Source organism: Corapipo altera, unplaced genomic scaffold (assembly GCF_003945725.1).
Source record: "Corapipo altera isolate COAL_440 unplaced genomic scaffold, ASM394572v1 118, whole genome shotgun sequence".
NCBI classification, from domain to species: domain Eukaryota; kingdom Metazoa; phylum Chordata; class Aves; order Passeriformes; family Pipridae; genus Corapipo; species Corapipo altera.
Window position 1 is genome coordinate 1,252,453 of NW_020884991.1, and position 23,896 is coordinate 1,276,348.

A 23,896-nucleotide genomic window follows, 5' to 3' on the forward strand; every position below is an offset into this window, starting at 1 on the left:
ACACTGGAACAGCTTGCCCAGAGAGGCTATGGATGCCCCATCCCTGGAAGTGTTCAAGGCCAGGTTGGATGGTCTAGTGGAAGGTGATCCTGCCCATCGATGGCAGGGGAGGAGGAACTAGGTGATCTTTAAGGTCCCTTTCTACCCAAACCATTCTATAATTCTGTGATTAGAAGCATGGTCTAACGTACTCTCCACATCATGTCCTCTGCACGAGCAGGTCAGAGCACTTGTCCTTGTTCTGGTTAACACCACATCCAAGCAAAAAGAAACACCAGGCGTTTACTGGTCTAAACATCTCTCGTGCAAACAGCTCACCACTGAAAGCTTCAAACAGCCGTCATCCTCTCCTCGCTGCCACTATAGGAACGTGTTTCCCTTGGCATAGCTCATGTGTGATGAGCAATTCAAACTGTGAACTAATTTAGCGTATTACTAAAGCAGCCTCTGCCAAGGGTACCCCATGATGAAGGCCTGGCCTGATACACTTTAAAAGCTGCTTTGTGGAAGTCTGTTGGTGGCTTCTTAGTAGGCTACCGAGGTCATTTTTGAAAAATTAGTCAGAGGTCCCAACTTCACAGGCAGAACCAATGCCAGACGGGGCATTACTTTAAATTAGAATTGTCTGGTGCCACTACACCTGAAAGAAAAATGGTAGCTTTTTTGCTCAGCATGGTCTTCTGAAACGTCTCATAAGGGGAAACCCTTACCATGAAAAGGCAGTGAAACATAATAGAAGAAAGTTAAGGTTTTTGTTAGAAGAAGTGCTTGTACACTTTCTCTTGAAGTTAGCACAATGGCTGAAAATCAACAGCTTCTAACACTGGTGATATAAGAGTTCAGTGCCATGGATGGAAATACTACAGTCTGACAACTAAATTATTAATTTGTAGAGCTGATATTTATACAACTGCAGTGACCTTGCTATATGATATCAGCAACTCCGATTTTGAAGGCTGTCTTGCTATCTCCCTCTTTAACAGTTTCTGTAAGTCTTTAGGTTGGATACTGGTGATAGCAGAGCCTGTGCAGAGAACATGATGCCCAGCCATAACCCACTCCTCATGTCATAAAGATGCAATATGCATATATGAAAGGCCTCCTACAGTTCAAGACTTCTGCATGCTACCCAATATTGTAACACAGTTTTAACAGTTCTCACCTGCTGAGCAGCATCTGTCTAGAATAAGCTTTTTTTTTTTTTTTTAAAAGTATGGCTGATTGGTTTCCCAGTTTTTCCCTATTTAGTTATTTTGTGTTGAGCAGTGAAGCTTTTGAGTCCAGACAAATTCTTTCTGGACTACTATCTGTGTGAGGACAGTCCTCAGATAGTGAGGGATGAACAGATCAAGAGCAGCCGTACAGAGAAGGACTTGGGGATGCTGGTGGATGAGAAGCTCAACACGGCCCAGCAATGTGCGCTTGCAGCCCAGAAAGCCAACTGCATCCTCGGCTGCATCAAAAGCAGCGTGGCCAGCAGGTTGAGGGAGTTGATTCTGCCCCTCTATTCTGCTATGGTGAGACCCCATCTGGAGTGCTGCATCCAGTTTCTAACAGTACAGGCCCCCAGTACAGGAAAGACATGGACCTGTCAGAATGAGTCCAGAGGAGGGCCACCAAGATGTTTAGAGGGAAGGAGCACCTCTCCTATGAGGAAAGGCTGAGAGAATCGGGATTGTTCAGACTGGAGAAGAGAAGGCTTTGGGGTGTCCTAATTGTGGCCTTCCAGTACATGAAGAGAGTCTACAAGAAAAAAGGAGAAGGACTTTTACAAGAGCATGTAGTAACAAGACAAGGGAGAATGATTTCAGACTGAGAGAGAGTAGGTGTAGATTGGATATTAGGGAGAAATTCTTTATTATGAGGATGGTGAGGTACTGAAACAGGTTGCCCAGAGAAGCTGTGGATGCCCCATCCCTGGAATTGTTCAAGGCCAGGCTGGATGAGGCTCTGAGCAACCTGGTCTAGTAAAAAGTGTCCCTGTCCATGGCAGGGGGGTTGGAACTAGATGATCTTTAAGGTCCCCTTCCAACCCAAACCATTCTATGAATCTATGATTACAGAACAAAGCACTAAAGCAGCTTTCAGCACTTCCAAAGTTATCAGCTGGGAGAATGAGGCGGGGGGGGGCATAAATTTTTCCTTTTTGTTTTAGTACAGAGTAATTCCTATTACACACACACACAAAAAATGTAAAATCAATCCAGAAAGTGCAGTCATGAGAGAAAGAAGTTTTCTTTCTATTACCAGTTTCCCTAAACTGGTGATGGAATGAAACAATTACAGAACTTAAAGAAGATGAGGCAAAAAGTTCCCCGATAGTAAACATTAAGTGCTAATAGCAGATATGATACATTTCTATAGTCAAAACCAAAATAGCTGCAAAAATACGATCTACAAACTATGCCAAGCAGATTACTTGCATTGTGCCACAGCTGCCAGTTCAGTTCTTCTATAATAATTCAGTTTGCTTTCCTTTTCTAAAAGCACTGCATATGTATAGTCTAAAGATCATCTGTAAACATGCAAAACTATCGAGCTCAACTAAAACCACGTAAGATTTACAAAATACAGCCAGACTTGAAATACATGAAACGAGATTCCAGATCTAATGCAAGCTGATATGAAAGTATTATCTGTATTAGGTCCACAGGCTCTGACCATTTGATCTTAGAAACATTTCTCAGGTTTTTATAGATGTTCAGCCATTTAGCTCTTCACTTTCCTACACAGGTCTGGATTTACCAGCCAGTCACACTTTTTTTTTAAATTCATAATCTTGATCCAGCACTTCCTCTTGTGATTTCCCCAGCTGCAAGCTGCTCATTCTTAACATCTTATAAAACAGGTATTTCACAGCATTCAGCAGAGACAAAACAGGAGCAGAGAACTTACACAGCTTCACCGTAGCATCTCTATTTTTCTACGACTTCTCTTCCTCACACTTACTGGTTTTGTTCCAGTTACAGCATCTTTTCATTGCATGTATTCTACTCATGCATTTGACTGTTTACTCAGAGAGTATGAAAGATTGTTCTAAAAGATTATCACAGAGTTTTTTAACTCTGCTCTTCCCTTTCAGTTCAGCTCCTTAGACACTGAGTATTTGAAACTCTATTTCTACTCTGACAAAAATTTTAGAATTTGCATGGAAAAAATATCTAAACTTCTTTATCAGACAACCTGGCTAAGAAGTTCTTTATTTCCAAAGACACAGTTCATTTAAGTTGTGCTGTCTGCACAAGCTAACAGACTGGACAAGAAAGATCATAGAATCATAAAATACGCTGAGTTGGAAGGGTCCCATCAGGATCATTGAGTCCAACTTCTGGTTTTGCATAGGACACCCCAAGGATCATACTATGTGCCTGAGAGCATTGTCCAAACGCTTTTTGAACTCAGACAGGCTGGGTGCTGTGACCACTTCCCTGGGGAGCCTGTTTCAGTACTCAACCACCTGCTGGGTGAAAAACTTTTTCCTGACATCCAACCTAAACCTCCCTTGACTCAGCTTCATGTCATTTCCTCAGGTCCTGTCACTGGTCACAAGAGTGAAGAGTTCAGTACCTGCCCCTCCTCTTCCTCTCATGACGAAGTTGTAGACTGCAATGAGGTTTCCCCTCAGTCTCCCCTTCTCCAGGCTGAACAGACCAAGTGATCTCAGCCACTCTTCATACGGCTTCCCCTCAAGGCCCTTGACCATTTTCATAGCCCTCCTTTGGACACTCTCTAATGGCTTATTATCTTTTTTTAATTGTGGTGCCCAAAACTGCATGCAGCAGTTCAGTCAGCAATTAGCTCTTCTCTGCCTTCCCTGTCCCTCCACCCACCTACTATATCAACATTTTTATTTAAGTAGTCATCAATTCAGGAAAAAAGAGGGGAAAACCAGTGCTCTGCATGTACCAGATTAAGCTGATATTATTAATGACATCAGAATACAAAGAAAAAACAAAGAGATAACTGTCCTCTGAGGGTGCTCTGGTTAACTATGTAGAGTGATGGGGAAAAAAAAAATCAACATATTGAAAATAAAAACAAACCAAATATTCTGTAGGAATAAAAAACAAAGAAAGAAAACTGACACGCACACAGAAGCAGTACAAATGCAAAAAGCTACTCTTAATGCAGTTTGTCATAGAGTGAACAACAGAAAGCTTCAGTGGGAAGGGACAGTACAGGAATGCACCCACAAACTCTTACTGATTTAAGATCTGCATTAGTGTGATCGTTACAATGTCTGAGTGCTGCGTACAAAGCTTCCTGCAACGCAGCAGTAGCCAGTTTGACAGTGATAATGCTATAAATAAATTAATGCCAAAGGACTCCAAAACCACAGGCGACTGCTAATGGGATTCATACATTTACTAGATCAAACCTCTGGTGCAGGTCAAGAGCAGCAGTAACAATACTGGTAACTGACAAATGTGTGGTGGACTGTGTGAAAGAAGTTGGTAGTTTCAGTCCATTTTGTGACTGATGGACAGGTGTCTGCAATGCACAAAACAGTCACCACGATTGTCACCTCAAAGTGTCTCAGACAGACCAAGGACTGAGAAATGATATGGCTATAAAATGCAAACCTTTGTATGCGAGAAAACCCACCACTGCCTCTGGAAATATATTTCAGCAATTACTAACCCTCATGGTTACTTTTAGTCAAAAACTGTGACTTGTCATTTGCCAGCCACAATGGCACAGAGTTCTGAAGTGGGTTTTCTACATGGGGACCCAGAGAATCCCTATCCATCCCTGCCTCTGGGCATAATCCCTCTCTGGGACAGGGTCTGAGCACCCATCTGACCAGAAGAACTCCAAGCACCTCTCCCTCCCTCAGAACTCATGCTGTACTCCTTGCTGTGCTACACACAGCAATTGCTGCCTGCTCTAACAGGTTCACATTCTTCCTGTCCTGGGGACCTCAGAGCTGTGCACAATACCCCAGGTGGGGTCTCACCAGAGAGGAGAATAGGGGCAGAATCACCTCCCTCAACCTGCTGGCCACACTGCTTTTGATGCAGCCCAGAATATAATTGGTTTTCTGGGCTGCAAACACACATTGCTGGCTCATGTCCAGCCTCTCATTCACCAGCACCTCAACTCCTTCTCCACACGGCCGTTCTCGATCTGTTCATCCCCCAGCCTGTGTTGATACCAGGGGTTGCCCTGACCCAGTTGCAGCGCCTTGCACTTGGTCTTGTTAAATCTCATGAGGTTCCAAAAGGCCCACTTCTTGAGCTTGTCCAGGTCTTTCTGGATGGCATCCCATCCTTTAGGTGTTTCAACCACACCACTCAGCTTGGTATCACCTGCAAATCTGCTGACAGTACACTCAGTTCCACTGTCTACATCACTGATGAAGATATTGAACATTACTGGTTCCGATAGAGACCCCTGAGGGGCACCACTCATGACTCATCTCCATCTGGACACTGAGCTATTGACCACTACCCTCTGGATGAGACCATCTAATCAATTCCTCATCCACCACAGTCCAGTCACTAAATCTGTATCTCTCCTGTATAGAGAATGATGTTGTGGGGGACCACGTCAAAGGCCTTACAGAAGTCCAGACAGATGACAACCTGTTGGATAGACCAAACAGGTCACTGCCAGACACACTATTATTTAAAGCACACTTGGACACGTTTTCTTATCTACCTTTCAGTGTCTCACATTCTGAACAGATATTTTAAATCCTGAACTCCTGAGAAATAGAATAGAAAGCAGGTGGCAAGAAACCTAATTATTCTCCTCTGTATATGGCTTTTGTGCGGATTTATAAAACATCTGTGACTGTTCCATGGGCAGCCATCCAAAGTGCTCTAGAGGAGCCAACTTGATTCACCAAGGCTACTGCCTCTGTGCCTCTGCAGAAGCACACATGGTGCTGTTGGACACCGTTCTTACTCATTTCATCTGAAATAACACACGTTGTTCCATACAGCATGCAGTCCTTTCTCTTGGACATGCTACCAGTTATCTACAGGGTTTTTTGTGAGATAGACATATATATCACAAGAACCCAGGCAGCCAAAAAAGTCCAAATTCTCTCTGTTGACAAGTTACTAAAACACTACTGGCTTTTCAATGTCTAAAAACGCTTACCTTCCTTAGCTTGCACAGAAAGCTTTGTCTCATGAAGTATTTGTAGCATTTCCTACAGGCTGACTAGGATGTACTTGAGATAAAATAGTGCTTGCAAAAGACAAAGGCAACTACCACAGTTGAAGAAAAGGCAGCTTTTAACAGGTGATCAGCATTCATGTAAATATATACACATAAAACAGGGAATCTCAGGCAAAAGATATTCTCTTATCACTGCAATTGCATGTTTAAAGGTCCAAATAACATCAAATGAATTTTTGAACACAAATATAGTCACTCCGTGAGCGAAATCTGAGGAGAAAGGTGATGAGGGATACACATAGGGAAAGCATTCCCATTTTATTTCAATAGACATGAGAACAGTCCCCAAGCACAATGCAGATACACAAACTGAAAACAAACCTACCTACAATCTGGCAAGGATGTAAATAACAAAGGAAGTAACAAAACCTAACAGAAGTTTTCTAGGCTGTTGTTCCTAAACAGAAGCATTCAGTTGCAAACAATCACCACAGTAAGACCATGGCTGATAAAGTAATTAAAATTAACTCAGCTCCCTAACAAGTGGAATTTGAAATCCTTCCACTACTTTAGGAACTGGGGAGAAGTTTTAACAGTTCTTTTCCAGACCACCGTCACATAAAGGACTATACTGCATGCTGAGAAAATCAAAGACACAGTTGGAAGAAGGGGTGATTAAAGCAGATTCATCCTCAACCAGCCACTGCTTGTTCCCGTGACAGTGTAACTTTTGAGACACTGTTATGAACCAGATTGGGAACAGATCTGGGTAAATATAATCCTTCATGGCTTTTGTGGCTGTAGCTAGAGGAAGAAATGGTGACTCGGTTATATTTAACTCTCAAAAGCTCCCGGATCTATTTACCATGCAGCCTCACAAACAGATGCACCACCATTAAGTACGGAGGTGGTGTGTGGGCTGCCAAAACCACCACCACCACCAGAAACACTGGCCTGAGGCTGCAGCTGATCTGTGCCATAATTAGTCTCCCTACTTATCTAACCATGATAAACCAAAACAATCTTCTATTCATTTTAAAGACCAGCATCCTACAGGCAACATTATATCTCCCTCACTCAGCACAAGTGTTTATCTCTTCAACTACGAGCACTCTTGAAATTCAGTCTGTTTCAGACTTAACAAGTATCAGGCACAACAGAAATCAAATAGGCAGTATAACAAAGCCAACATCTAAAACTCTAGTCCAGCACATTTATAAGTTCAAGGTCAACCCTGAATTCATCATTACCTTGATATTGGTTTTGATTGTGATATACTGGGGACACTTTTTTGTTCTGCTTACCTATTGACTTGCCTGGGACAGTAGGAAATCCTGTAGTTTAAGGACTGAATTCACTAGAGACTTTTTATGTGAGAATGAAAAGCAGACATTCCCAGCAACTGCCTTACCCGCTATTTTGCCATATTTCATGAGAAGTAGAATGCAAGGAAGCAATGAACAAATTTTAGGGGACAATAGTTCCTGACATAATCAAATAGCAGGATTTTAAGGTGTGGCAAAGCCCAGTCAGACTCCCCTTTTTCCACAGTAAGCTGGTATAAAGAAGAAAGCATAACAGTCCAACACAGGAGAACTGTAGCCTGGTCCCACCTCAAGATAACACAGCAAATTACAGGTCTTCAGATCAGTTTTCCTGTAGTAAAATGGGGAATAATACTTTATATTAAAGTGTTGGAGACTACAGATGCCCTGATATATTAGATGTATTTATATAATACATCAGGGGGATCACTGTTTCCTCCTACACCCCAAGTGTAAATAAGGCTATTTCACATAGAAAAGGACTGCAAACCTCTTAAGACAGCCATCTGCTATAGAGATTCAAGAAAGGAGCCCACGTACAAAGTAGGGCTGGAGTGGAGATGGAATGTTGTTTATGTGATGCTTGAACTCCACAGAGAAGGAAACGTACCTTTACTATTAAATTAATAACATAATACCATTACTTTGGTACATCGACACTGTAATTCTTTTCCTTTCTCAGTTAGATTTCTTGCTGTTATAACAGCAGCTACAACAAAATCTGTGTCTGGATGCCAAAACCACAGCTGTCAAGAAAATCAGTCTCAAAACACCAATTGTAGAGAACAAGAAATTAACCCTGAGATGACTGTAGCAGTCAACTACAAAGTAAGGATTTACTATGGAGTCCCCCACACCTCTTACCTCAAGCATAGGGCGGGCACTGTCATGGATTGAAAGAATGTGCGTAATGTTATTCTTACTCAATTGCTCTACATCTCGGGCATCTGCGACAGAGGGAAAAAAAGAAGAGAAATTTTTTAATCTCTTGAAATAGCCCACTCCCCTTTCCATTGTGCATGTTGAAAAGCCACCTATCATCGGTACATTTTTCTTGAAGCTTCATAAAGTAAGGCAAAACCCCAAATGCAGCTATTCTAGAACACCATAATCAGAGTGGGTAACGGGAAGACACACTTCTAACTCCAAAACAAATTACATACTATATAAAGAACAAGCTTAAGTGACTCAGGAATGTGTTTTTAAGTCAGAAGTTTCATGTATTTTGCATCTGAAATGTAAGTTTATGCATGTTTCCGTGCAGGTGATGGCCATCTGAACATGCAGTCAGAGCTGTACAAGAAATAGTTTACCTCCTCTCTACCCACAAATCCCCCTTCAGGAGATACATTTTCACTTGGGAGACAGACTTTGTGATATTCAGGTCTGAGAAGGGAAGCCAACCATATTCCTTGAATTATTAACGGACAAGCCAAAACAATAACTACCTTCTTAATTCCTGTGGACCAGTAGGGAAAAATGTGCATTTAGCCAATACATACTATAATTTAGAGTCTAAAGAGAGATCGAGATGATAAAGATATCGAATACATGAAAAAGCAAAATGCTACAGTAAGGAAGTGCAGTTATGAAAAGGTGTTTCCTAGACCTGTAACCAAGGGGTTTCTAACATTCAAAACTGGAAAGAAAACTGGGGCGACTGAAAAGTTGATGCTAGATATTGCGAAAGCATAGGTTTGTTTCTATGAGGAAAAAAAAGACTACCTGTCATCAGTGAGCAACTTTCCCCATATTAAACTATCAGCATGCCAGAAAATTACCTGAAAGAACCACCAATACAGGTAAAAGTTAGTGTGTGTCCATTCGCCCATTTACTTTTGACCCTTTTGCTTGAGAATGGCACAGCACACCATGGCAATTACAGCAGTGGTTTTGTGATGTGAACACCTGCCTTCGAAATCTGCCCATCCAATCTGTTCACACTAGCCTGGTTGCACACAAAAAAAGAGCACTGACCACAAAGGTTTCAAACTGGCTCTCTCTAGGTACAAAAATAACAATAGCATCACCTGTACATTCTTTATGTACGTGCAAGAGTTCAATTAGCATCTCTTGTGTCATCTTATCCACCTACTATAAAGTTTCAATGCCTTTTCTACATCACAAAGAGGAACTGGACATTTAATTATACTGTCGCATAGACAAGATCCATGTGAGCACAGTAACAGGCAATAAAATTTAAACCCAATCCTAATGAAAGCTTTTCTACAGTTAAAAAATTGGAGAGTGAAAACTTCATTGATTTTACTCACTACTGGTCAAGCCTGCATGATCAACACAGACATCTAACCCTTCAGAAGAGAATTAACACAAATTCTGTCTGAAACAGAACTATGTCTAGCTGCACAGAACAATTAAAATTTCCTAAAAATCTCAGAGTAAACATTTCAAAGAGGAAATGCTCATGTTTGCCAGGAGAGGTCTTCTAATCCACTTGACCTTCATATTTTTTTAACAGTTTTTATAGGACAGTCTTGATTCCTTAGGGAAAAACTAAGCAGGCAAGGATTTGGAAGCCCATAAACCAGCCCAAGTGTCCCTAAAAATCACTGCTTTCTGTTTTACAAAGACTAAGAACAGATTTCAGAGTCTGCTGGCTGAAACTCATGAAACCAATGTATACCTAGCACAATGAGACTCCAATCTCTAATTATCCATGTGACCTACATGGTAAGAAATGGCTTGCCACACAAGGTAAACTTCTTTAAAAGAAGATATGACCCAAATTAAATATTGACTGCTTTGAACCAGTCTGGAAGGCCTAGTGGACACAGTAAAACTCAAAATGACTGAAATATCTTATTTCTTCAGTTAACCAAGACTTAGGCTAAGGGAATTTCAGCAAATCAAAACTATACAGTGAGATTTCAGATATTCCTAGAAACAAGCTAGAAATGGCCATCCCAGATCTACATCCCAGAGTAACCAGCAGGTCCTCAATATATTTAGGAAACAATCATTCAAATCACTGAAGTAGAGAAGAAAAGGCTTCCCAGCCAACGACTGTATTATCTGGATCTAAATTTCAAACAGTTTACAGAGGGGAAATTCCCCAGCACCTGCGTAAGTCTCTACAGATACTATAGATAAAGCTATTTAAACAGCAGTACAAATAAGATATCCTGTCACTCATGGTCTCATACCATAAATAACAAAAAAAAAAAAAAAAAGAAGGGTTATGTAAAGAACCACCAAAAGCCAAAAGAACCACCATCACCACAGCAATTCTAATTTCTTTACTGAAGCACAGTGCTATACAAGCACATGCAGGCTCACATTTTGAAATCACAGTGTGAAACACCCTATTTTCAAACTTTAAGATCAAACCTACCTATCAGAGTTCATCTTGTGCATCCTCTAAAGGGTCCCTCAAATGTGGTATTACTCTTTACAGCAGGTTACCTAATATTCTGTTTCATACATCAAAACGCTTCTCAGCTGATGTGGACTTCTGAGTAAAGCCTTCTGGAAGATCACTCCTCACACAAAAGGACACAATTCACACTGGGGAAGTCGTCTTCTCTCCCCCCTGCATTTAGCCTATTTTCCCTCAGTTTGACTCTATGACTCCTAGCTCAACCTCTACTCATATGCAGAGCTGGAAACACTTAATTGTAAAAGCAATGCCAAAGTCATCAAAATAGGACCAGGGGGCTGTCAGAATTTGTTTCCCTGCAGCTCTGGGAAGCTTTATGGTGTGGCTGGGGAGCAAATCACCCAGTGCAGTGTGCTTCCATCCCCCATAAGCAAAAGGGAGACGACACTGTTCCAACCACTCCAATTATGACACATCAATGACTGAAGGACTCCAATACTAGAGTGGTGAAGTCTCAAATGTACCTACAACCATTTTCTCTTACTTTAGTATTTTAGTGCCTCCATAAAGTTCCAAGGTGAGGGATAAATATTTCTCCCTTTGTAGAGTTAGATGGAAAGAAACAGCTGTGGAGTCTTTTCCACCTCTACTACTAACAATAAAATACAAAAGCATGCTGCCAGGAATAGGGGGGCAAAAAAGCATTACAGTGATATGGGCCTGATCTGCAACACTTGGCTATAACTCACTTGTGAATTTAGAAGTTTAAATACATCCACAAAATAAGTGAGATTAGTTTCAGTTTATTTTCATTTTGTCACCCCTCTTCCCATTAGCCAGCTATTCCAAACTAAAGACATCCTCCCTTCTTGATTCTCCAAAGCCCATGTTTCTGACTTTTTAAGTCTGAGAAGACAGACATACTCCTAAAACACAGTAAGATAGTATTAAGTTTTCAGTATAAAATTTTAGGTTAAGTAGAGAAAACCGAGGTAAGTGCTTAAAGAAAGCAAGTCACCCCATTACGTACAACAGTGTTAGTCTTAATCTGCAGATGTATAGAGACTACAGTTTCATCATCACCAGATGTTGTGGGGTTTTTTTTAAAATCAAGCAACTTTATTTTCAGCTTTGGAGAGAACTAGAGATGGACACCTAAAGAAAAACCTTCCCCATCAGGAGAGCTTTGTTCCCAGTCCTGTTATCTGCACTTACAGAGACACACATAGAAACTAAGCATGTGAACAAAAGATCCATGTCTCCTTTCTCCACTTCACACTATGTTCTAGTACATGTTCTGACCCACCTTCTCGGAAGGACTTTTTCAGGGAATGAGAAAGGTGGGGAAACAAGTTCAGCTCTCTGTTTAATCAGAGCACCTATAAACTGTCTTCCTTCAAAAGATGAACCTGAAAAAGGGAATGGTATCTACACCCTCTCCTGTTTTCAGTACCTGAAATTAAATCTTAGAAAATGGAACTTTAAAACCAACATTAAGCAGATGATAACGGGAATTAATTGAATCTAGAAACACAGCAGAACCACTTGATGGACACTGCGTTTTTATACACTTAATAATGGGAAGGGCAAAAACTTTCCCAAGACTCTCCAGATCATCCACAGCAACACTGGACTCTTCGGGGGGAATTAAACCTCTTATTGTGGCTTTCCCCTTCAAATTAAAAAACCCCTAAATATTCCATTGGAAAAACCTTGAATGATTACAAGCAAGGCAGGACACAAGCTCTTTAATATTGCAGGTAGAAACACTCTTGTGTCCTGGTTCTTGCTACTGCTACACCTTTTCGTTTGGAAGCAAACTGAGCAACCATTTAGATCTATTATCAGAAGAAATGGATTTTTTTTCCATTTGTGCAGAGAAACAGGCTGTCCTGTCAATCCCTTAGAGAACAAAGCACCCATTTTCATTGTAAGCACAGGTGACTTTAAAGAGACCTCAGGACACCAGTGCAGAAGACACGTGGACTTGCAGTACTATAGTATATTCTTTGTCTTTTGAGGCATTTCATCTCTAAGGTACAACAGAAACAAACCAAATTTTCCCCAAAACTAGAGGCGGGAAGAAGAGTTAACTGCCTCTTTCTCTTCCCTCATTTTTCTCTCATAGCACCCTACCCTCCCATTTGCAAAGAAATAACTCCTCCTTCACTTTCACAGAAGAAACCCAAGAGCTCTGTTTCCTTCTGGGCTTACAGACCAGACTCAGCCTTGGTATTTTGTAAGGACACCTATGGTTCTTCTTGATTTTTTTCTGCCCTCTAGCTGTGCAATCTCAAATACACCCTCTCAGGAGCATACCACAGTTTTAATGTGCTACTGATGAGCTTGTAAGACAAAAAGCACTTGAACACATGCCAAGATCTGTGCTTTTTCAGGAAAGTTTTTCAGATACATAATCAAGCCCTGTGAGCTAGGGGGATTTCAAGAGATATTTCAGTGCTCTCCATAATCAGGACTACACTAACTTTCTACCCTAAAGACCCTTAAAGTGGTTATTAAAGCCCCTCTCATTCTATGTGCTTAAAGGTTTGCGCAGCAGCAAACAAAACAGAAGCAGCAAGCTCAGTTCCCATTTCTGCCACAGGTTCATTTCACTAGTTTTTCCTGGGCCTCAGTTTATCTCCCAGTTAACTGCAGAAGAGTTTGCACTGCTCTGTCATAGATTGTTTTTATGCTGATTAGGCCTAAAAGTAGAAATATTTCTGAATATTGAATAATAATTCCCCAATCAGAACAATTGCTGACTGCCTTCTCCAGGCAACAGCCGTCTGAAATGACAGTGTTTAGCATCCCTAACACCATGCTTTCTCTCAGCAGGAAGGCACCTATCTGGAACAACTGTGCCTTTTCTCCGTCTGTCAGTATCCCCAGAGGTCTCTGAGGCAGCAGGGAGACAAGAGTGTGTGTAGAATGGTATTTTGATACAGCTCTGGAAACTGTTGCCTGACAAGGGTCCCCGAGGTGCCACTGGGGAAAGGCTATCCTCCAGAGGGCACATCAGAGCAATTTAGACATTCCTCTGACTCAGCTTTTGGAGAAGCTCCCTCCTCTCTAGCCCCTGTTCAAGGACCCAGACCCTCAGCCCTGTATCCAGGTGAGATGCACAAAGCCAGGGAATCAGTGTTTCCTCCTGTTACTGATGCAACTTTATTCAATTCAAGCTACTAAGAAGAAGCTGAAGAAATGGGAGACTAGTCAAAAGGACATTACAGGAAATAATGTTGTAAACCCATGTCTTTATACACATCTAGTCATTTCAGCTGCCCAAATCAGGACATTCTGACCAGTCCCAACTGTATATGCTGCCAAGTATTTCTCAGCAGTCTCAAAACTAATCAGTCGCTTTTTGAAAAAGTACCACAAATCAGAACATGCTCCAAGAACACAGTAATCAAACTCCTCCAGAAAAATACACTGGTAATAAACCTGTTCCTAAATGGGATGACTTCACTGCATGGAGAGCTTATTGCAACTGCTCCTAAGCAGTGAGGCAGGGGGGTGCTGAGGGGCAGGGGATGCAGAAAAAAGTGAAAATTGTAAAAGTATGCTTTTGTATTAGTGAAGGACAGTAACACCTCTCTTCTCTCTTCCTCTCCAGGTACAGTAGCTTATCCGAGATTGAAACAGATGCTTGTGATGGTAGAACGTAATGATTAAATGCAATATGAGCAAAAGTCATAGCAGTAAATAAATGCACTTTTTGTGTTTTTTAATCCGTTTAAAATACCAGACCCCACAACACAAACACAGAGATTAAAACCAGCTCCTCTTTTACTCTCTTATGGAGGCAGCTGAAGCATTTCACCCTCTGCTTTTCTTTCAGCTAGGCTCCCAGAAACACTGCCCACTCACACCACCTTCAGCACACGCCTGTGCTATCCGCACAGGAGTGACCTGACATGTCATTTAGGGACTGTTCCCAAGGCACGAAGCTGAACAGCCAGGGTAGCACAGGCGAGAGGGTCATGGGCCCTGGCACTGGCAGAGATGCTGACTCACTCCACAACCTTGGCCAACTCCCTTCCACTGAAAACAGAACTGCACCAGCAAACAGATGCTCTGGCTGAGTTTCACTCCCCAAGGCAGACTGTCAAGGGCTTACCAGCAGGATGGCCACAGTGAGAGGGACAGATTGACTGCCATGTTACCACAGCTCATCCTGCCCACCTTGCCAGACTGCTCGAAACCTAAAGAACTCCAGTATCAAACATCCTCCCAATTCCACTCCTCTCCTAAATTACTTCAGAAAAAGAAAACAAAAAGAGGAAGTAACATGGCTGTGACCAAGTTAGTTAATTTTGTCATCAGCCCATGCAGTAGTCCTCCAAAGTGTTTTCAAAACTATCCTCTTCGCCTTATTTTCCTTTTTTCCTACTTGTTTCTTTTTTCTCCTTTTATTATCTACTTCCAGCAATATGAAATCACCTCCATCCTCTCATTTTCCTTACCATGCTAGCCTTTGTACTTGTGTCTGCGGTGTGGCAAAAGGCAGCTTTTAACTTCACATGTACCTCCAGGCTGCCTCCCAAGGTGATTGGCTCCACTTCCCAAGGGGCAGCAAGCACTGGACCCACAGTGTGGGCCAGTAGATCCAGTGGCAGGTAAATCAGGCAAAAACCACTGAAGTCACAGGTTTCGGGACGGGGGGCAAGGAATGAGGCAGAGAGAATGTGCAGCACCATCTAAATCCAATGCAGATGTTGCCAGTCTTAACAGACTGTATTTTGTAGTATCACTCAGACCAGGAAGGACAGGATATAGCAGTAGCCCCTACGAGCCCTGCTCTATTTTACCGAAGCATAGGAAATGTGGGGTCTACATCTATTAAAAAAAACTGTACATGCACAACTGGTTTACTTCTGAGTAGGGAGTGTCAGCTGGAACTGCTCCTAACAGAATGCTTTGAGAACAGGCCATTTATTTGGATGTCTACATAAAGTTTCCTGTTTTCTAAATATGACTGGTTTTCTTTACGCAGAAAATAAACCTCATGCATAAAGGAAAAAAATCCAGAGAAACTTACAGCTGCAACATGGACAGTACAAGTATCAGTGGTCAGACTGCAACCAGCAGACCTATCAGTCTCACAAGTGGTGATAACAGAACTCTTTAGCAGTTGTTATAAATAACCAAAATAATGAAAGCAATGAGCATGAGGCATAGTAAGCCTTTACTTATAAGGAAGGCTTGAAATAAGACTTACAAAGAATCTGCCTGGATCACAGGCTTGTCTGCCAAGCACAAGAATCATTTAAAGCAGGCCAGTGTTTAGGAATTCCAGCTGAAGCATGCTCCAAGGAGATGGCATTCATTTTTCTTTTCTCAAAGTACTTGCAGCGCAGCACAACACACGGATGAGAGAGCAAACGACTTTTTCTTCAAGTGTTACCAGGTGAATCCAGAAATGAAGCAAGATGGGGTTAAAAAGCTACAGAGATGCCAGAGAATTCCAAGGGCCTGTGAAACAACACCTTAAGACCCCTGTTAAGTAATCTAGAGATAATGATAAAACTAATCTTACCTTTAAAGTTGCCAATGAACAAGCCAGGCAGAATCTGTGAGAAAGAAATATAGTATCAAATATAGATATCTTGTGGTAAGACAATTTGACAAAGTTCAATTTGCATACAGGATGGAACATACTACTTTAGCAGACTATTGTCAAATGCAATCTAAAACATGCTGACAACATTTAATGCCTCTTTGTAACCTTCTCAAACTAAACAGCTCTAGGCAAACCATGCCTTGACAGAGTTTGTTGGCAGACAGGGGTTGTTAATTGTGAGGACTCTCGCATAATGGAGGCTCTCCAAGGATAGCAGATGTGGTTTACAAATATGAAGTGGGCCTCGAAAAACACCCTTCCCCCTGCCCCCCCCAGCAGGGTAAGAGTTACCCTCATGGAACTAATGATGAAACTTCACATAGCAAAGGTGATTTGCCTAAAGTTGGTATGGAAACTGGACAAAGCCCTGCAAAACGACATCCTTCGAGGCTTTTGAAGTGCAAAGCCTTGCAGGTCAGGGCTGCAGCACTGTAGGGCTCTTAGAGGAAATCACTGCGAACAACAACAACTTGTATGTTCACATAGAAAGGAAACTGCTGAAAGTCCATGAGTTGTGTGTTTCTCTTCCAGATCTAACCACTCATCCTAACACTGCCAGAAGCCTGCACAGGTCTCGATTACAGGACATTCTTTAACTTGGGAGTCTCAAGGTCTGCCCAAGGACCAGTCTGTGCAGTCTGAGGACACGTGCACATACACAGAAGCAGGTGACACCGCAGTGCTACACCTCCCACCCTCTTATAACCCTCTTAACTTGGGAAGAGCAGTAAGACCTCAAAAAAACCCACACACACACACACTAAACACACATTTTCTGGCCAGGAATTTTGTTATCTGCCACCTGAAGTCTCTGACCCACACTCACATAGTTTGAAGAGACCAGAACTGTGGTGATGAAACCATACGATCCATTTTTCTTCAGTGCATGCTGAGCATACCACCAGTACAGATATGTCAGTGTTGACTTCCTAAACCCTTAGCAACACCCGAATGTCACCACAACAGCAGCAACAGACTCTCAGACAGCTATTTAAAGGGAAAACTCCACCCATTTTGCCCGATCCAGCAGCCATGAAGTTCCGAAAGTCATGAAGGACTTTTCATCAGGGATTATCACTACAGCCTCCGTTTCACTGCAGCCTTTCTGCTGAAAGGCAAACCAACCCACCATGCAAAGGTTAGCAGGCCAGCAGAAGAGCCAGCAAAATAGCTTCTGACCTGCTTTAACTGCAGGACTTTGGTTCAATAAAAGCATCATCATGTTCGCTGTTATTTATCTTGCCTTGCAGAAAACAGAAAGGCTGCAATACTTCTCGCACTCCTTGCAGCCTCAGTCTGTGCAAACATTCCTCCCTCTATGCTTTGCTGGGTGATCTCTCTCTACCTGCTGTGTCACATCAGCTCTAAACACAGTTCTCAAACTAATTCTCTAAACTCAGTTCTCCCCCTGATGGCTTCTCGAGGACCCTTGATGGAGCTTGATGCTTGTAGACCCTTGCTTGCAAATTAAGGGCTGACTGACAACACTACCTGGTCAAGAAAATGGTTCTTAAGACTGGTACAAATACACACCTGTAAGTGTTCCAAAGATAAGCTCAGACAGCTTGCTCCCCTTTCCTTCCCTCTTCAGTTGTAGAAATTCAACATCCTTACAAGGGCAGCAAAGATCCTCAGGGTAGTTTCCAATGCCAGAGTATCGAGTAGGGAAAAGAACCTTTACAACATCCTGTGGTCCCTTTCCACATGCACAAGACTCATGGTTTCAAGGGACAATTCAATAATTTAAGTACACTTGATGACTCTGCTAGAAGTGCAGCTCCAAGGTCACCATCCCAGGCTAGTAAATAGAAGCCTGTAGCTGCTCCAGAGAGGACAGTACAGAAGAGTCATTGCAAAAGAGGTCAAATTCTTGAAAAAAAATCATGTTCTAAAGCGAAAGGGAGTCAAGTTATGAACGAATGTCACCAACCAGATCACCAACTTCAGCATAACAAATAAAAAAAAGAAAAAACCCTTGCTGATATTTTTAAACAGTTGCCTGGTATTTCCTATCTACAGCACAAATCTCCAATCACACCCTCACTACTGTCGACTATAGCATTTTAGACTCTAGGACACTATTTCTGCATCAAATGTGCACTCTCAAGAGACGATAAAAGCTTAATTTCCTTTAATTTCTAATGTCTAAGTCATTAAGCTTAGACATTAGAAATTAAAGGTACCACGAAACACCGGGAGGTTGCAGAAATGAGGTTTCTTGTTGGCAAAGGAGGAAAAATCCAGAAGTCTGCATTTGTGCACCATGAAGCAACCTTATACACTAGATAGGAAATTAGGACACCCTGCAACCAAGGACAGATGTTACCCCTGTTGTCCTAGTCATTCTAGAAGCAAGAAACATTACTATGGGTGAAAGCTACCTGGAAAGAAGTGAATCTTCGTGTCATGCTGACTAATACTTCAGCACTCGACTATGGCTGGGAACCTTCAGCTGTGTCATCTCACACTGCCTTCAGTAACTGCAACTCTGGGCTGTGCAAAATGAAGGCCGATGGCTGCTAGGGGCGTGTGAGAGAGAACGGGTGGGAGTCAGAAGAGTAGAAAAATAAGGTGGTTGTTTTTGTGAACTTTTCAACCACTGCTTTATGAATAAAAACAGTAGCCTCTTTACATCATCTGAAACATCATCCGAAACATTGAGAAAATGACCACAGACTAAATAACAGATGTAGAAGAATTCACAAGCAAGGGACAAGGACACCAATGCCTGTCTTCATTTGTACCTCGCATGTGAGAGCAGCTCACATCCTCCACCTTGCACGAAGGCAGAGCCCTGCAATAGACAATGGTTGCTCCAGTTGCTAATGCTTCTCATCAGTCCTCTCTGATAATACACCCTTCAGGAAAATGGTTTAAAGGGCTGCTTCACTGCTGTTTCCTATACAGACAAATGCTTGTAACAAAGCATCTAACTCCTTGCTGCTTCTAGATGCATTAACACTGATGAACTTCCAGAGAAGTTCATGGGGCTTTCTCAGAGATGGCCAGGCTCTGCTAAAAGGAACAGACAAGCCTACCTTTGTCCAGCACCACAGGAGAGTGGCACGCATCATGGAGGGATATTGCTGCTGACGTGAACTGGCATAGCTTCTCTGACTTCCATAAAAGTGGTTACATCAGCTCTAAGTAGCCACACTGGTTTAAATTTCTCATAAATCCACTCCTACAATGAACAGGGCTTATCTGCCCTTTTTGTAGAGATAGCACTCAAACCTTCTGAAGGGTTTACACGAATAACCAGCAGTTAACTGTAACAGGGATGAGCAACAACTAAAACCCAGGAAAAACTCTTCACTATGCATATCCTGTTCACCAATAATGAAATCTTGTCACCATCTCAGCTGCTAGACTTCAGCTCCTGGAAAACATCTTCGTAGTTTTTCAACCACAGACTTCAACGTTAGACATTAAGCATGAAGACAAACCAGGCCACCCAGACAATTTCCTGGGGTCCAAGTCAGACCCCATTAATCATTCTGACTTAACAAATGTAAGAAAAAAAAAAAGTAAAGTACTGAAAATTAATAGTAGCCAAGTCAATGCACATTCACTAGCCAATTCTCCTTCTCTGAGCAGAATAAGAAGGGCATGTGTAAACCAATGCTTTCAATTTAATTTGGGAAAAGTCAGAAGGCTTGGGTGGACTGAAGGGGAAAAAAACTACGCAGGGCTAATATTACAGAGAAAACTAGCAACAAAAGACAAACACCATCTAAAAAGAACGCCAGACCTCTAGCCCTTGATCAACCCTAATGGCCACAAAGCCAGGTGAGACTGCTATTTGCTATGAAATATATCTGTATCAGGAGACAGAAAAATAAGGAGGGAACCATGCCACTGAGAAAGGCTCCAAAAGCAGCCACACAGGCTGTAGCTGTCTCTGGAGCTCTTCCTTACCACACCCATCACAGGTCACCATTAATCCTCTTCCCTTGGCATCAGTACAAAGAGACTCCTTAAATTAAATAATCCACAACTGAATAAGCTGATTATTTTCTCCTACCATCCGTATAGAGCTTAACCACAAAAAACAACATTTCAGTTGGAAACTAAAGCAATTTGTATCGACTGGCTGAGTCAAGCAAATACCCCCCATCATCTGTGCTAATGACTCCATGCCTCCCCTTGCCCCTTCAGCATTTGCTGATTCATGAGATCAAAATGAATAGATGATCCAGGGGCACATTCTGAAGGTGGCAAGTAGCAGACCCACATGCGAGACCCCTAAAAAATAAACCCTTATGGCCAGTATCTAGCATGGTTACAGTCTCCTTAAAGGAGCCAGCTCCTCCCAAATGCTGAATGTTTCATCCTCTTGGATACAGTCATCAGAAAAGCGAGAAAAATCCAAATAGTATTATGCTTCTCCTGAAAGCTCTGGCTGGTACATGTCAGGGCAACATTTAACAGAATTAAAATTACCAAACTGCCCAGTCACAGATTGCCACATGGTACCACAGCAAGATCTAATGGCAGCTTCAAATGGCCAAGACTTGTCCTTTTGATTATTTTTTTCTCTCCAGATTGCAATTTTAGCATCCCATATCTTGTCCCTCTAAATGTTTTGATGATTTCAAACATTCGTAGAAAAATACTACAAACACACCAGAAGCCTAAAAGGAGCCTTTCTAGCTGTGTTTCTTCCTAACTGGCTACTCCTAGAAGATGACTGCAACGAGTGGCTACATATCACAATATCATCCCCAGACTTCAAAAGCAAAAATGGAGAGAAGGACCAAAGGAGGTTCTACCTCGCACCCAGTAACTCAATTCCTCACACCAGCCAGATCTTTCCTCTGCCTAAAGTTCCTATTTCCATGTCTCTACCTATAGGATGAAAAGGCTTCACCTTCCAGGTGGCACACTAAGCACTCTGGACGTTCACCAATCTGACTTCCAGGGGCAAGGATGTCTGACCGGGACAACACGTGAGCAGCTATTTCTAGCTGTTCTCTGCTCTGTCGTAGGCCATGCACGCAGCAAAGCTACTCCCAAAGCACTCAAAGCAGGATGTAAGAGAGATTACTCAACTCCTGTTCCTCATAGTAAGCTATATATAAAAGGCTAGTTACCACCACACTTTCAAACCTGGGTTTAAAACAGAGGTGGAGATACTGAGAAAAATCACAGTTGTCCCTTGATAACGACCATGACATGCCAGGGGAATCGGGCACACAACAAGCCCCCACTGCCAAAAGGCCAACACCCTTCGCAAAACAGATCCATCTTCCTTCCTCGCTGCGATCTCCACTGGGGCCGCGCGCTTTCCCGTCCCACCGGCACCGGGCCCAGCCCTACAGCGACTGCCCGTATCCACGGGCTGCTCCGCGCCCTGGGAACGGAGCAAGCCCCGCGCTCGCTGAGAGTCCAAAGCCCCGGGTCCTGCCGCGGGTCGGGGGGTGCGGGCTCTGCCCCAGGCCGCCCCCCAGGGCGGGGGGACACACAAGGGACACTGCATCTCGGCGCCGGGGGGCACGGCGGCCGTCAGCGACCGCTGGGAACTCCCTTTGCCCGGGGAGGGGAAGCCCGGGCGCGCATCACCGAAACCAGGGCCCCCCTCCCGCCACCCGCCCGCGCTGCGGCCGGGGAGGGGGGGGGGAGGAGGAGGAGGAGGAGGCGCGCCCCGAGGGAGCGGCGCGGTCGCGCTCCCCGTCCCTCCGCCCTCGCCCCGAGGCGGGGGACCCCCGAAGTCGAAAGGGAAAAGCCTCTGCTGCCCAGGCCTTTGTTTCGGGAGCGGCTGCCCTCCGCGCACGGGCGAGACAAAGGCGGAGGAGCCGCGGCATCCCGCCCGCCCCGAGGCGGGGAGGGACCGCCAGCCTGGGCACCGCCGCGTCGGGCCCAAGCACATGCACTCGCGCACGGCCACCACCGCGTTACCTTGTTCATCCCATTCCCCATGGCTTAAGCGACCCGCACGCCAGCACCGCGGGAGAAGCCGTCGGCCGCTGCTGCCGGCGGCGGGTCGGCGTGCATGGGACAGTGCTTGCCGGAGGGGAAGGGGGGGAGTGGATGACTGGGAACGAGCTAATTGCTAATTAAGGGCGGCTTCTGCTCGCCGCTGTCGGACAGGGCGAGGCGCATCCCTGGCCGTGGCTGTCTCCCTCCTGGATGCCGGGCGGCTGGGGGCGGGCTTCCGCTCGGCCGCCCCCGGGAGCGGCGCGAGCCGCGGGGCCGCGCCACCAGGAACCACCTCCCGCCACCGCCCCCGCCCCCGCGCGCGGGCACGGCCCCCGCGGGCCGCCCTGGGGCTTGTAGTCCGCGCCGCCGCGCCGTGCGCTCGCCGCGCGCCCCGTCGAACTACGCATCCCAGCGGCCCCCGCGCCGCCGACCTGCCCCCACCTGCCGCGGCCGACGGCACCCGGCGGGCGTTCCGGGAGCGGTGGATAAGCGCCGGCCGCGACCGCAGCGGGGTCGGCAACGGTATCAGCATCGGCCACCGCAGCGGCTCCCGCAGGAGGCTCCCCGGCATGGACCACCCGCCGCCGGTGGGCCCAGGGAGGGCAAGGCTGCGGTGCGGGAGCGGGCAGGTGCTGCCCGCCCGCCTCTGCCATCCCGAACCCTGGGTTGTTTCGGCCTCGAACGGGCCATGGCAGGACGCACCCTGGCCTTGGGCGCCAGGGCTGCTTGTCACAGCATCCCGCTTGCCAGCCCGTGCCACTCTGGCGTGGCAGTGCTCACGCGTGGGGCGGAGGAGGGATGCAGGATGCAGGCGTGTGAGGCTCCGGCTGTGCCGGGAGCAGAGCCTCGCACAGCGGCCTGTGCCTTGTCATGGCACGCTGCAGCAGTGTTCTGCCCTGTCATTCCAACCACGCTGCAGGCAGACAGGGACACAAAGGACATTCATGTCCTAACTGAAGCAAACAGAGAGGAGAAAGCAAATAGTTGGAAGCAAACAGCAGGATCGTACTGGTTGACAGCACCGGAGATTGCCTGGTCTAGCCTTCCTCCTCAAGCAGGGAATGATGCTCATTGCTGAGCCTTGGCAGGCGTGGCTTCAAAGCCATGCTCAGTACTTCCACCTCCATGCTTTGCTTCCTAAAACGTGACATGATAACATCCCTCAAGCCACGGGGATGTGTTTTAGGGAGGTGTGGTGATGAGGGATTTGGTGGTTAGTGAAGGAAATTTTCTCCAAAGAGTTAATGAGATAGGGGGTACAGGGAAGGACTTAAGGGATACACAGAGTTCAAGTAAGCAGGGGCAGGATACTACTACATAAGGTCTCTCCCATTAACCAGCTGAGTATCAGTGCCCAAAAAGCCTGAAATCCTTAGAGGCTCAAATGCAAAACAGAGAAGGATGCTGCTGTGTGACCACCATCAGGTTGCCTGTGCATTTATACATGCATCAGTGTGAGATGTTTATAAAAAGTGATGCCAAGATGTCATTTTTTGGGCACACCTTCATAGGACTAGGCAGGTCAGGGGCATCTGCAGCTCAAAATAGGCAGTGGAAGGG

At 44.5% G+C, this 23,896-nt stretch overlaps 1 protein-coding gene across 2 annotated transcripts in view; it reads right to left on the minus strand.

Annotated features, from left to right (window-relative positions):
* Nucleotides 1-23,049, minus strand: part of DUSP22 (dual specificity phosphatase 22) — a 43,777-nt gene extending 20,728 nt beyond the window's left edge. Inside the window, exons 1-4 of one of the 2 annotated variants that reach the window (XM_027666306.1) lie at nt 23,039-23,049; nt 22,316-22,542; nt 16,334-16,367; nt 8,319-8,401 (exon numbers count right to left, since the gene is read on the minus strand). In XM_027666306.1, the coding sequence (XP_027522107.1) occupies nt 8,319-8,401; nt 16,334-16,367; nt 22,316-22,336 (138 nt within the window). In that variant the 5' untranslated portion in view covers nt 22,337-22,542; nt 23,039-23,049. Of the gene's footprint in view, nt 1-8,318; nt 8,402-16,333; nt 16,368-19,455; nt 19,588-22,315; nt 22,543-23,038 lie in introns of those variants that run through there. The other variant, XM_027666305.1, reaches the window with a different exon arrangement.
* Between the last annotated feature and the right edge of the window lie 847 nt (nt 23,050-23,896).